This window comes from Grammomys surdaster, unplaced genomic scaffold, assembly GCF_004785775.1.
Source record: "Grammomys surdaster isolate TR1022 unplaced genomic scaffold, NIH_TR_1.0 262, whole genome shotgun sequence".
Taxonomy (NCBI): Eukaryota; Metazoa; Chordata; class Mammalia; order Rodentia; family Muridae; genus Grammomys; species Grammomys surdaster.
In genome coordinates, this window is record NW_021604703.1 from 5,720,896 (window position 1) to 5,733,371 (window position 12,476).

Sequence of the window (12,476 nt, forward strand, 5' to 3'; positions counted from 1 at the left end):
AAAACGTTAAAATAAAGCGCATTCCCGCTCGTGGGAAGTAGAAAATCCAAAAGTAACTTCCAAGTACTCCCGGCTCGGGATCGCCTGCGTTTAGGAATCGTACTTTCCCCGAGTGTTATAAAAGGAAAGCCAGCCCAGGTGAGGGCGAGCAGGGAGCGAAACGGCCGCAGGAAGCAGCTGAAGGCCGCCGGCCCAGGCCAGCGGCGGGCCACGTGACCGGCCAACATGGCCGCCCGCGGAGACTGCCGCCGGGCGGGGCAGGATTCGGAGCCGGAGCCGGAGTCCGACCTGGGGCCGGAGCCTGGGCCCCAAGCAGGCCTAGAGTCCGGGGAAGAGTTCGAGATCGTGGACCGGAGCCAGCTACCGAGCCCCAGCGAGCTGCGGAGCGCGTCGCGGCCTCGAGCGGCCGACAGCTGGTCGGCGCCCATCCTGACGCTGGCGCGCAGAGCCACCGGGAACCTGTCGGCGAGCTGCGGCAGCGCGCTGCGCGCGGCCGCGGGGCTGGGAGACGGCGGCGGCGGCTGCGGGGAGCGCGCAGGTAGGCCAGGGTCCCGCGGACTGGGGCTGCTACCGGGCTGGGGAAACCTGACCCCCCGGACGAGCTGCTCCGCCGAGCTGTGCCACGCGGCGCGGGGCTCTACAATTGGTGTGACCCAGGGGGAGAAACGCGGGACAGAGTGGTTGCGGCCCGGGACTCCCCTCCCACCTTGTGTTTGTCTTTGTGAACCTCAGAACAGCGGCGTCGTGATCACGGATTGGCTCTAAATGGGAGGTTTAAATTAGAGGCTTAGACGGAAAGTTATCTGTGTTCATATTGACATATATGAACATATGACATGCTTGACAAATGAAGTCCGGTGCTGGTCTCCTGTTAGCAATCTCGGCTGCCAGCCGGTTGTGCACCTGCGGCTGAGGTTGACAGCATATTCCAAAGTTGGTGAGAGCAGCGAGTCAGAGTCAGGAGGTTTTGGTTCCCTTTATTCTCCCGCCACTAACAACAACCCATCACCCCCCCTACTCGTATTTCCCAATCTCTAAAATTGGGGATATAAAAAGAAAAATTTTTAATTAGCTACCTTGTACAACCCAGTTCAGTTCTTGTGATCTAGATTAGAATTTCAGCATACCAGTAAGAAAGAATAAAAACAAATGATTATTTATTTTTGATGGCTAGCCATGGTGACTCAGGTGCATACTTCCTACACATGTTAATGTACATACTCAGAACTGTGCTAATTATAATGCATTGGTGTTTCTGTTTCTAAACATATCTAAATTACAATATAAAAGATAGCCAAGGTGTCAGGCGTTGTGGTGCTCGCCTGGTATTAATATCAGCACTTAGGAGGTAAAGGCATGTGGAGCTCAGAGTTTTGAGACAGGCCTGGTGTACATAGTGAGCTCCTGCTTCTAAGTGAATAAACCATGTTTCACGTGGCTAGGGCACTAACTGTGAATAAAACCATGCAGACTTCAAGTTGCTGTGGTAAAGAAGTGTTGACTGTAAATGCCTGGGGTCATCATGTGGATACAATAGACTTTATTACCCAGATTTTATTTTAAAAAACAAAGTCACAACAAAAACAACAACAGTACTTCTGTCCTTGATAATGAATTAACCTTGTTTTTTGGTTTTGGTTTGTTTTTGTTTTGCAGTTTTTTGTTTTGTTTTGTTTTTAGTTTTTTTGTTTGTTTTGAGACAAGGTTTTTCTATGTAGTCCTGGCTTTCCTGGAACTCACTCTGTAGATCAGGCTGACCTCGAACTGGGAGATCCTCCTGCCTCTGCCTCCTGAGTGCTAGAGATAAAGATGTGCACCACCACCGCCCGGCAATCTTGGTTATGTTTATAATGTTTACTTGTGTGTGTGTATATGGGTTCACATATGTTTGTACATGTGTTTGTGTACTTGAAGACCGGAGGTTGACTATCTTCCTCAGCTGTTTAATCCACCTTATTTTTGAGACAGGGTCTCTTGCTAAGTCCGGAGCTAACTAATTGACCACGCTGTCCAACAAGACCCCGGTATCTTCCTGCTCTGCTTTCCCAGCACTTGGAATACTAACAAATGCTCTCATGCCCACTTTTTAATGCTGGGGATCTGAACTCAGGTCTTTAAGTTTCTTCTCTCCAGCCCTGATTTTCTTCTTTTTAGTTTCCATGCATGCCATGGTGTGCCTGTGGAAGTCTAAGGATGCCTTGCAGGAGTCAGTTCTCTCCTTCTCCCATGTGAGTTCCAGGGCCAGAACTCAGATCACCAGGCTTGTCAACAAATGCCTTTGCCTACTGAGCCATCTCACCAGCCCTGGTTTTTACTTTTTGACTCTTATAACAATGGCTTAAAACATACACACATTTATGTACCTACACAAAAATATTTTCTTTCTTTATATCCATATCTTATCCTTTTTCTATTTAAAATTGTTTTGGTTTTAGTTTTTAGCCTGTTGGCTAAGAGCAAAGATAGAGAGAGAATCAACAATAGTTCCCAAATCTCAGGAAGCTTTGGGTGAGGATGGAAAGAGGCTGGTTAGTGAATTCAGGGTAGAACTGGGTGAGAGGAATGCTTTCTAAGTTCTGTACTATAGCTAGAATAACTAAGATCTGCAACAACTATCGGATATTTTCTAACAGCTAATGGAGATGTTTTACATGTTCCTTCCTAACAGGGAAAGGAAAACTGTTTGAGGTGGTGGATATGCCAGTTGCCCTGATGATCATTACATGTTATATCCATAAGCTAAAATGTAACAGTGAACCCCTTAAATTTGTACAATTAATGTTACAATTTAAAATATAAATATATGTGGACAAAATGGCCCAGTGGGTAAAGGTGTTTGCCTACAGATCTGATGGCCCAAGTTTAATCCCTAAGGCCCACATGGTAGAAGGGAAGAACTGACTCTCACAAACTGATCTCTGATCACCATATGTGTACCATGGCATATGCAAGCACTCCCCAACTCACTAAATAAAATGCATATGTATATATGGACCTGTACTTTAACTAAGATACATTAGCTCAGGCCTCCCAGGTCAAGATCATGACTATTACTTTGCTGCATCTTGTCCAACTGGAAAATCTTCAGGAAACAACACCCAGAGCCATCACCTGTGTTAACAATGCCTTCTTCTAGAACATACCACAGACACACACACACAGGTAACATTTGTTACTCTCACAGAAGGAGAGTAAAGACCATTATCCAAATTCTTTGGTCAGATTATGCAAGCCTTATTTTCTGTCAGACAGGGATAAGTGGGCTTTGAGAAAATAGCATCAGTCATAAGAGAAAGTGAGATTCATATAGTCCAGAAAGCTGCAAGGCTTGGGGGTTCCCAAGGAGTTTTGGTTACATAGGAAATTGGGAGAACATCTCCAAGTTTTTTGGCAGAACACCTTATTCTGACCTGGTTAACGATTTTTTTTTTAGCTTGGTTTGGTATTTGGTTTTGTTGAGACAGAGTTTCTTTGTGTACAGCCTTGGCTGTCCTGGAACTCACCTTGTAGAGCAGGTTGGCCTTGAACTTACAGAGATCCACCTGCCTCTGCCTCCTGGCTGCTGAGGCTAAAGGCATGCACCACCACACCCAAGCAGTGCTAGTGGCTTATAATCTTAAGATGGAGTCAGGCTAGCCCATCACTTTTCACAGTTAACTTTTTAAATGTGGAAGGAGGGTATACTACAATAATGATAAAAAGCATAATGGGGTGAGTACTCAAGCCAGTAACTATGACGTATCCCTGCCAGATTCTATTGCTGTCCATGACTGTGTGAACTGTACTCAGCACCTCCAGCAGGTGTGAGAGGCTTGCTTACAAGGCTGTCCCACGGTGCATGAGGAATGCAGTTTTGCAGCAGCAGTGAGGGTCACAGACCATGGGAATCCTTCTGTTCCCTTGTATTCTTGTACTTTATCAGTCATTGACTAAAGAATTGTCATAAGGGTCATACTGTTCGTTATAAGTAAAATGTGCCTGTGCCTCTAGAGAGTCATAGATAATAACTATCTGATGAGCAAGGGTGTCCAGATGTCCCGGTCCGCGGGTCAGTCAACAGGGTCTAGCAAGAGGTGGGGGGGAGGATGGAGTGGCAAGAGATGTGAAGAATGGAGACAAGACAGAGAGTCTGATCAAGTCTCTTTTATTGAAAGGAAACCCTGAGTATTTTACCACGTGTCTTGCAGCCGTGGACAAGAAGAAAAACGCAGCTGAAGGCATTTTACCACGTGTGCCTTGCAGCTGGGGGCACTAAACAGCAAAACAAGATATATGAGAAAAACAAGATGTTTATCAGAGTGTGCTCAGCTGTTAGTGGGCTGTTGAAAACAAATCTCTTGTCAGGGTATATGGCTCAAGATGGCTGCAAAGATGATAGCCGCTTTCTGCTAGGAGTCGGCTCCCAACACAAGGGTGTATCTGTTTTCCTATTAGAGCAGTGACATGAGTGTAGACAACACTTCATTCTATGTTTATCAAATGCCACAACCGTGTTAGATCTGTGCTCACACCATCACCACTGTTTACCTCAGTTTCCACAGTAAGCCTGGATGGTAGTAGGGCGGACTTCCTGGGTATGCCCTGGCAGCCTCTGTGATCAGGAGGTAAGGCTTGCAGAAGCCCCATGCTTGGAGTTGATGATAATTTTTTTCAGTGAGGCATTGTCTCTCACACCTCTAATCCTAACATTAGAGAGACTGGGTCAGAAAAATTATCACAAGTTTGAGGCTAGCTTGACCTACATAGTGAGACTCCTGTCCCAAAAAAACAAAATGACACATAATAATTTTTCCTTGAATTTCTGGGGGCAGATAATTATTTTTTATGTGTTTATATGTGTGCCTGGGTGAATTTATGCTCACATCGTACATGTAGGTGCTTGCAGAGTCCAGAAGGGGGCATCAGGTCCCCTGGAGTTGGAATGAGCTGCCTGCTGTGGGGGCTGGGAACCACAGTCAGATCCTCTGGATGAAGCAGCACATACTCTTAATTACTGAACCAACTCTCCAGCTCTGAATCTGTGTTTCATAAGTGAAGCATGCTGAGACCAAGGAGCCAAGCTCATATGAGATCCCTGTCTGCCTTCTCAAAACCTCTGAAACTTCTCCCTAACACTCCTCACCTCCACTGTAGCCTTGAGTGGCCAGGAAGGGCAGAGACAGAGCTCCTCTGAGGGCAGGGTGGAACCACAGCCAAGCCACTGAGGAGGTGACTGTCACCCATCAATCTATGGTAAGGGAAGACTACTGACATTGGTGTTTTGGTCCAAGCCCGGATTTTACATGGGCTTTATGAATTGTGTGGTGGTTACTATTATCTTCATCCACTTTGTTACAGTTTTTACTTACTTATGAGAGATAGTATGGGGCAGGTAGCTGTGTGTGTGAGAGAGACAGACAGAGATACACAGAGAGACAGAGACAGATACACACAGGGGTTAGTGGGGAGAAAGAACGAAGCTGCTATGGAATGCTATAGGATGCTTCGGTCCATGTTTTAAAACATCCCACATGACCCCAGGTGCATAGTTGTCTTGTTTTGCTTGGGGTGTGTGTGTGGGGGGGTCTTACCCATGCATGTGTGCATGAGTGCTCATGTGTACTGCTGAATCTTTCCAAGTGCCTTTGCACATAGCTCTCCAGCTTTCCCCTCTCGAAACATGGCGATTTCAGACACACTGGCTATACATAACGACATATCTTGCTTTTTAGAGTGAAACTTCCTAAAAGATGAAGGCCCATAGGGGCAGTCTTTACTTCACAGTTATTTAGAGAGGCCTAGAGTTTCAGCTGCTCACAAGATTGGGGCAAGAGGCTTGCTGAGTCAGGAGTCAAAACTAGACTAGGTAGCATACTGGCAAGCCATCTAGAAGAAATCCTCTCATTTTGTCTGTCCCATCAAGTCATGGTGTGAACTATGTCTGCCCGTTCTTATCCGTGGTTTTTGTTTGGTTTTCTTTGGTTTTTGAGACACTCTTTTGTAGTCCAATCTGGCCTCAAACTTGCTACATAGACAAGACTGGTTTCAGTCTCTGATCCCAAGTGCTTGGATTCAGGAACATGCTAGCACACCCATCTTCCATGTGTCAGAACACCTCTACACACAACTGGTAAAGAAAGTCTTTTTCGAGTGACACAAGCCAGCTTTCCCCTTCACATTAGTGATTAAGTGATCTGTAGAAACAGAGAAAATGTCTGAGAATCTAGAAAGCCTGGGGTTGTTTGTAGTGTCAGTTCGGTGCCATAAACACTACCCCCTATTAGTGCACCATGCAACCTGGGATAATCTTAGTGGACCATGCAGCTGGGTGGTAGAGTGCGTGCCTGATATGCACCAGACTTTGGATTCGATACCCAACACAAGGTAAATGGGCATGGAGGCATGTGCCTGAAATCTCAGCACTTACAAGATGAAGCAAAAGGATCAGAAGTTCAAGGTCACATTGTCTTTTATCTATTTCCTATTTTTAATGCATTCCTGTACATGTATGTGCAGGGCCTCACTGCCTGTATGTCAGAGGATAACTTGCAGGAGCTGGTTTTCTCCTTCCAACGTGTGGGTCCTAGGGATAGAACTCAGGTCTTCGAGCTTGGCAGCAAACCTTTTAACACGCTGAGCCACTTTAATATACTGGACCAGATACTGACTTTAAACCTAAAACTGTGGGCTGCAGAGATGGTTTGGTGGCTAAGAATACTTACTGGCTGTTCTTTCAGAGGAGTCAAGTTTGATTCTCAGCATCCACATGGAGGCTTTTTTTTTTTTTTTTTTTTTTGGTTTTTCGAGACAGGGTTTCTCTTTATAGCCTGGGCTGTCCTGGAACTCACTCTGTAGACCAGGCTGGCCTCGAACTCAGAAATCCGCCTGCCTCTGCCTCCTGAGTGCTGGGATTAAAGGCGTGCGCCACCACCGCCCGGCCCACATGGAGGCTTACAACCATCTATAATTCCAGTCCAAGGGTATGAGACATCCTCTTTTGGCCTCCATGGGCACTAGGCACACATGTGGTACACATGCATATATGCAGGTAAAATACCTATACATGCATAGCAGAAAAATATAAACCTTTAAAAATGCTTTTCTAAAAAAGAAAGGAAGAAATATCTCTACTTTTGAGAAATACCAAAAATATATTTCGCTAAGACTTACTAAATGGTAACTATACCTGTTAGCCGTCCATTTACACACACACCTTGTTTAACGCACAAAATTCAAAGTGATCTAAACACTGCTTATTTCATTATCCTTTTGTCAGTGCAGTATTTTTTTTTTTGATCAAGACTTTTTTTCCATGATGTCATTACATTGAAACAAGCTATGGGCTCAGGGATCACTTGCCTTTATAAAGCAAAAGGAGAATGCATGGGAAACCTGGGATCTCAGGATGAGTGCACTGACAGATCTCAGGGGCCTGGTGTGCTGCTGTGTGCCTTTAATCCCAGCACTCAGGAGGCAGAGGCAGTCCAATCTCTGAGTTTAAGGCTAGCCTGGTCTACAGAGTGAGTTCCAGGACAGCCAAAGCTACACAGAGAAACTCTGTCTTGAAAAAACAAAATAAATAAATAAATAAATAAATACCTTTTAATAAACTTTCTATGATTATGATATATTCATATTTTTTTCTTGAAGTCCTCCTTTCTATTATTTTTTTTCTCTTCAGTTTTACAACTTTTTCCAATCTATTTCTTTAAAATGTAAACATTTAATTAGTAGGTTTTCCCAACAGGTAAAAATAACTTTACCACTCTTATCCAAATGTTTTACTTAATCCACTTCTTATTCTCCACAGCCAAGAGGAAATGTTGAGAACGGCAGAGCCAGCACCTCTCCCCAGACTGAGAGAATTTAGAAATGTTAGCCCCATTGCAGTCTTGCGCATATAAATATATATATATATGGTATTAGATACCTAGAAATTCCTTTCCCCAAAGTCTGGCATTTAGACAAAAGCCAACCATTCCCTCAAGGACTTAAGAAGATAGTTCATACTTGGTAAAAGGAGTCATTCTCATCTCTGGCATAAAGGACATATGGCTCCTCCATTAACCCATGCCTCTGTTGCCTATTAGCATATCACGGTCTATGCTAGACCTTTAGCTCCCTCATTCTCTATTTAGAAGTGCCTGTTACCAAGTAATCTGGCTGGCATACCCCACCCCCTATCCTAAACCTCTCCCGTGCCCACCCCCACCTTCTGTTCCCACCCCAGCTTTCCCATCCCTCAGCTTTGCTTTTCTTCCTCCAGCTTCTCTTTCCTGTATAACTCAGCCATTTTAGCTACAAGCTCTATTGGCTTCCCTCTTAGCTCCCTCTACTCTTGGTCCTCTGTATCTCTCTTCATCTGTTTGTACTCTCTCCCCTTCCCTCTCTGTTCTCTCCTTTTTTCTGTCTCCCCCTCTGCTAACACTCCTCTCCATGGCCCTCTATTCTGCTGCCCATATTCAGTCTGGACTCTTCCAGATGCCTCTGGCTATGCTCTCCCTCATAGCTACAATAAAAACCTCCTCAACCATACCCTGGAGTAGTCATGTTCTCATTTTCATTCAAAGGGCACCTACATGTTCCCTTTTAATTCTGTGTTCTCATGAGTGTTCACATCCAGAATGTACTTTATCAACAAGAAGGGCAAAACCTCCCACACAAAAATTAAGATTGAGCAAATGGTTTGCAGAAAAACAACACACACACACACAAAACAAACAAACAAACAAACAAAAAACCTAGAAGGCAGTAGATGATGAAAGTTGCTTGACCTCAGTAATAAGACAGCTGCAAACAAACTGGAATCTCCTGGGTCCAAGGACAAGATAGAAGGCTGGCACAGGCCAAGAGGCAGACATACCACAGGGAGACCCCTCCTCTGTGCTGCTAGTGTACCTGCAGGAGCTTTTAGTTTTAAGGCTTGGGGTGGGGGAGAAGTGTTAAGATATGCTTTTTTTTTTTTTTAATGTGTGTATGTGGGAGGAAGGTATGTGCAAGTGCCTGAAGAATCCAGAAAACCTAGTAGGATGCCCTGGGGCTGGACTTACAGGTGGTTGTGAGCCTAGGTGGTAGGCCTGGGTCCTCTGAAAGATAACCACATAATCTCTCCAGTGGTGGAGTCTAATATTTTTTTAAACTCTAGGATGCCATTTCCTGGGCTTGAGCGAACATTCAGTAAACACTTGTTCTAGATATCCCATACTAACTGTAGACAGACTCACTCTCCAAAGTAACAAGATGAATAGAGGGAAATGTAGCTGAGTTATTTCTAACAAACTTTTTTAAGGGTTTGCAAAACAGAATGACCACAAGTCGTGGATGAAAGCTCAGAGTCTGGAAAGGAAGGAAGGAAGGACGCTTTCCTGCAGGCACCGATAATGGGACATAAAGACATCTGAAACCCTTGGGCCTCAGGGAAGCTCCGATTAGGTCCAAAGACAGCGCAAAATGGCCACCTTCCTCCGTGGGTGTGGCGCTGAGCTGGCTTCGTCCAATAGGAATGGTTAGGGGCGGGGTGAGGGTGGGGCAAGGCACCTAGACTTTGCACCCTATCATTGGTCAGAGGAGAGACCAATCGCGGCGAATCTTGTTAGAGCCAGCCCCCTAGCAACGCGTGGAGTGTTAGAAGAAGGCTCAGCTTGTAGCTTCTGTCTCTGCTGTCACACAAGGAGGCCGGAACTTGTAGAATCTGTGGCCTGCAGAAATGGACTGCGACTTGACTACGAACCCTGGATGCCCTCCCGCCAGTGCGTCGGCACCCTGAGCAAGCCCCTGACCTTCTGCCACATCACCCTGACCCCCTCACCTCCAAACCCCACACAGCCCGCTAACGAAGCTTTCTTTTCGTGTGCCCACAGCTTCCAAAGGCCAGATGATGGAAGAACGTGCCAACTTAATGCATATGATGAAACTCAGCATTAAGGTCTTACTCCAGTCTGCCCTTAGCCTGGGACGCAGTCTGGATGCAGACCATGCCCCTTTGCAGCAGTTCTTTGTAGTGATGGAGCATTGCCTCAAACATGGACTGAAAGGTGAGCCTGAGGTTTTTTGGGAGCGTAGGAATTTGGGCTAAGTCTTTACCCTTGCTAGTGCCAAGCATGTGTTGTGGGTGTAGAGAGAAGAGTAGCCCACAGAACAGACAAGTTCCCTGTGTTCTAGAGCAGCATTGTCCAGTAGAAATGGTACTGCAAGCACAGATTCTTAGTTCTGTGATAGGCAGGTTTTAATAGTAAGACTTAAAATCTACCATGTTTTACATTGCCAGCACGTGTCATTTCAGTCTTTGGCTGAGCTAGTCACACTGCAGGTGCACCGTTAGTAAATGGTGTGGCTGTTGTGGCCTTGGGGAGCACAGTTAAAGGCCAAGACGGTGAATACAGAAACACAGAAATACGAAATGCTACCAATTCAGTGAAGAAAAAAAAAAAAAGTGAGATGGTAGAGAATGAAAGGAAACTTTTTTTGAGGGATTAGCATGTGATCTGATCTGAGACTTAAGGAGGAGAGAACACTACAGAGATTTAAACCCACAACATTCCTAGCACGAGGGAAGGGAGAAAAGAAAAAAAACAGATACAAAGGTGCAAACGGCCTGCGTGGGACCAACGGTGGCTCCAGGCAGACACTTGGTAACCGAGGAGTGTGGAGTGGGAGATGAGAGCCATGAAGTGGGAGGGGCTGGACCATGCAGGCCCTTAGAAGTCATGACATCGAGCGAGCATTTTCTTCTAAGTAAATTTGAAGTTTACAGGAGACATGTGACTTTGTTTGCATCTTAAACAAGCAAGCCCTTCTAGCCAAATGGAGAAGGAATTATGAGAGTAAGGAAACTAAGGTATCAGGAAAGCAGCTGGGTTATTGTGTCGTTCAGGATGGAAGTGCTATGACAGTCAGGAGCCCAGCACTGATGGTGGCACCAGGATTGTGGCAAAAGCAAGGAGGCAGGATTGCACAGATTTCAGTTCATGAGCATGGGATCAGAGAAAGCTCATTGCTGAAAGAAAGCAGAACTGATTTGTTATGTGGCCTCTGCTATCCAAAAGCCTGGGTCATAGGATAGAGTGTGTAGCTTTGTAGCTGTGTTTGGCTTTTGAAAGGAAGACAGTGGGCCCCAGGAGAACCTGCAGCCCATTCTCATGACTCACACTGATGTTTCCCCTTTCAGTCAAGAAGAGTTTCATTGGCCAAAATAAGTCTTTCTTTGGTCCTTTGGAGCTGGTGGAGAAACTTTGTCCTGAAGCATCAGACATAGCTACCAGTGTCAGGAATCTTCCAGAACTAAAGTGAGTAAGTAGTAGTAACATTGAGTGTTTGCTTTCTACTCTCAGATGTTTGCCTCCTCTGAAGTCCTTCCTAATTTGGAACACTCTGTAACAGGAACCATTCCACCTGTGCCGATGGTCACTAGTCACATGACCTTGAGTGAGCCTTGAACCTTTCTGGGCCTTACACTCCTTTAATATGAAGACAGTGGTTGCCCCTTGCCACGTGGTTCACATCATTTACATTTGTTGTTGGGCTGCAGATAGGGCTCGGTAGTGAAGACTGCTCGCTGCTCTCACAGAGGACTGAAGTTTTATTTTTAGCACCCACAGCAAGTGAAGTGTGGGAATCAGGGAAACTGCAGACGTGCCTCCAGCCCAGTGACGTGGTATTTCACTGCAAATATAAGTTGCATATATGAGCCGGTGCCTCAGAAATGTTGAGACTCTTAACACTTGAAGTGCCTGTGGTAAAAAACTCAAAAAGCACCTAAATTTTACAGTGAGCATTCTCTGTGCCCAGACAGTACCTCTCTAACCTCTAAGCTACAGTGTGGCGTGTGTGGCGTGTGTGTGTGTGTGTGTGTGTGTGTGTGTGTGTGTGTGCGTGCACCCCTCCCACAGGCAATTATTTCGTTATGTGTTTTTTGCTGTTTTATGCCATAGTCGTCTGATTCTCTGTTTGAATTCTAGGACAGCCGTGGGAAGAGGCAGAGCATGGCTTTATCTTGCTCTCATGCAAAAGAAATTGGCAGATTATCTGAAAGTTCTCATAGACAACAAGCATCTCCTAAGGTATCGTAGACAACAGCATCCCCTAAGGTATCAAAGACAACAGCATCCCCTAAGGAATCAAAGACAACAAGCATCTCCTAAGGTATCATAGACAACAGCATCCCCTAAGGAATCAAAGACAACAGCATCCCCTAAGGTATCAGAAACAACAGCATCCCCTAAGGAATCAAAGACAACAAGCATCTCCTAAGGTATCATAGACAACAGCATCCCCTAAGGTATCAAAGACAACAGGATCCCCTAAGGTATCATAGACAACAGCATCCCCTAAGGTATCATAGACAACAGCATCCCCTAAGGTATCATAGACAACAGCATCCCCTAAGGTATCAAAGACAACAGCATCCCCTAAGGTATCATAGACAACAGCATCCCCTAAGGAATCAAAGACAACAGCATCCCCTAAGGTATCAGAAACAACAGCATCCCCTAAGGTAT

The 12,476-nt window shown here is 45.4% G+C and overlaps 1 protein-coding gene across 1 annotated transcript in view; it reads left to right on the forward strand.

Annotated features, from left to right (window-relative positions):
- The first annotated feature begins 225 nt into the window (after positions 1-225).
- The window catches only part of Rufy1 (RUN and FYVE domain containing 1), a 42,920-nt gene continuing 30,669 nt past the window's right edge, over positions 226-12,476 (forward strand). The window contains exons 1-4 of the mRNA XM_028775859.1: positions 226-538; positions 9,840-10,013; positions 11,147-11,264; positions 11,937-12,038. Coding sequence (XP_028631692.1) covers positions 226-538; positions 9,840-10,013; positions 11,147-11,264; positions 11,937-12,038 — 707 coding nt within the window. The remainder of the gene's footprint in view (positions 539-9,839; positions 10,014-11,146; positions 11,265-11,936; positions 12,039-12,476) is intronic.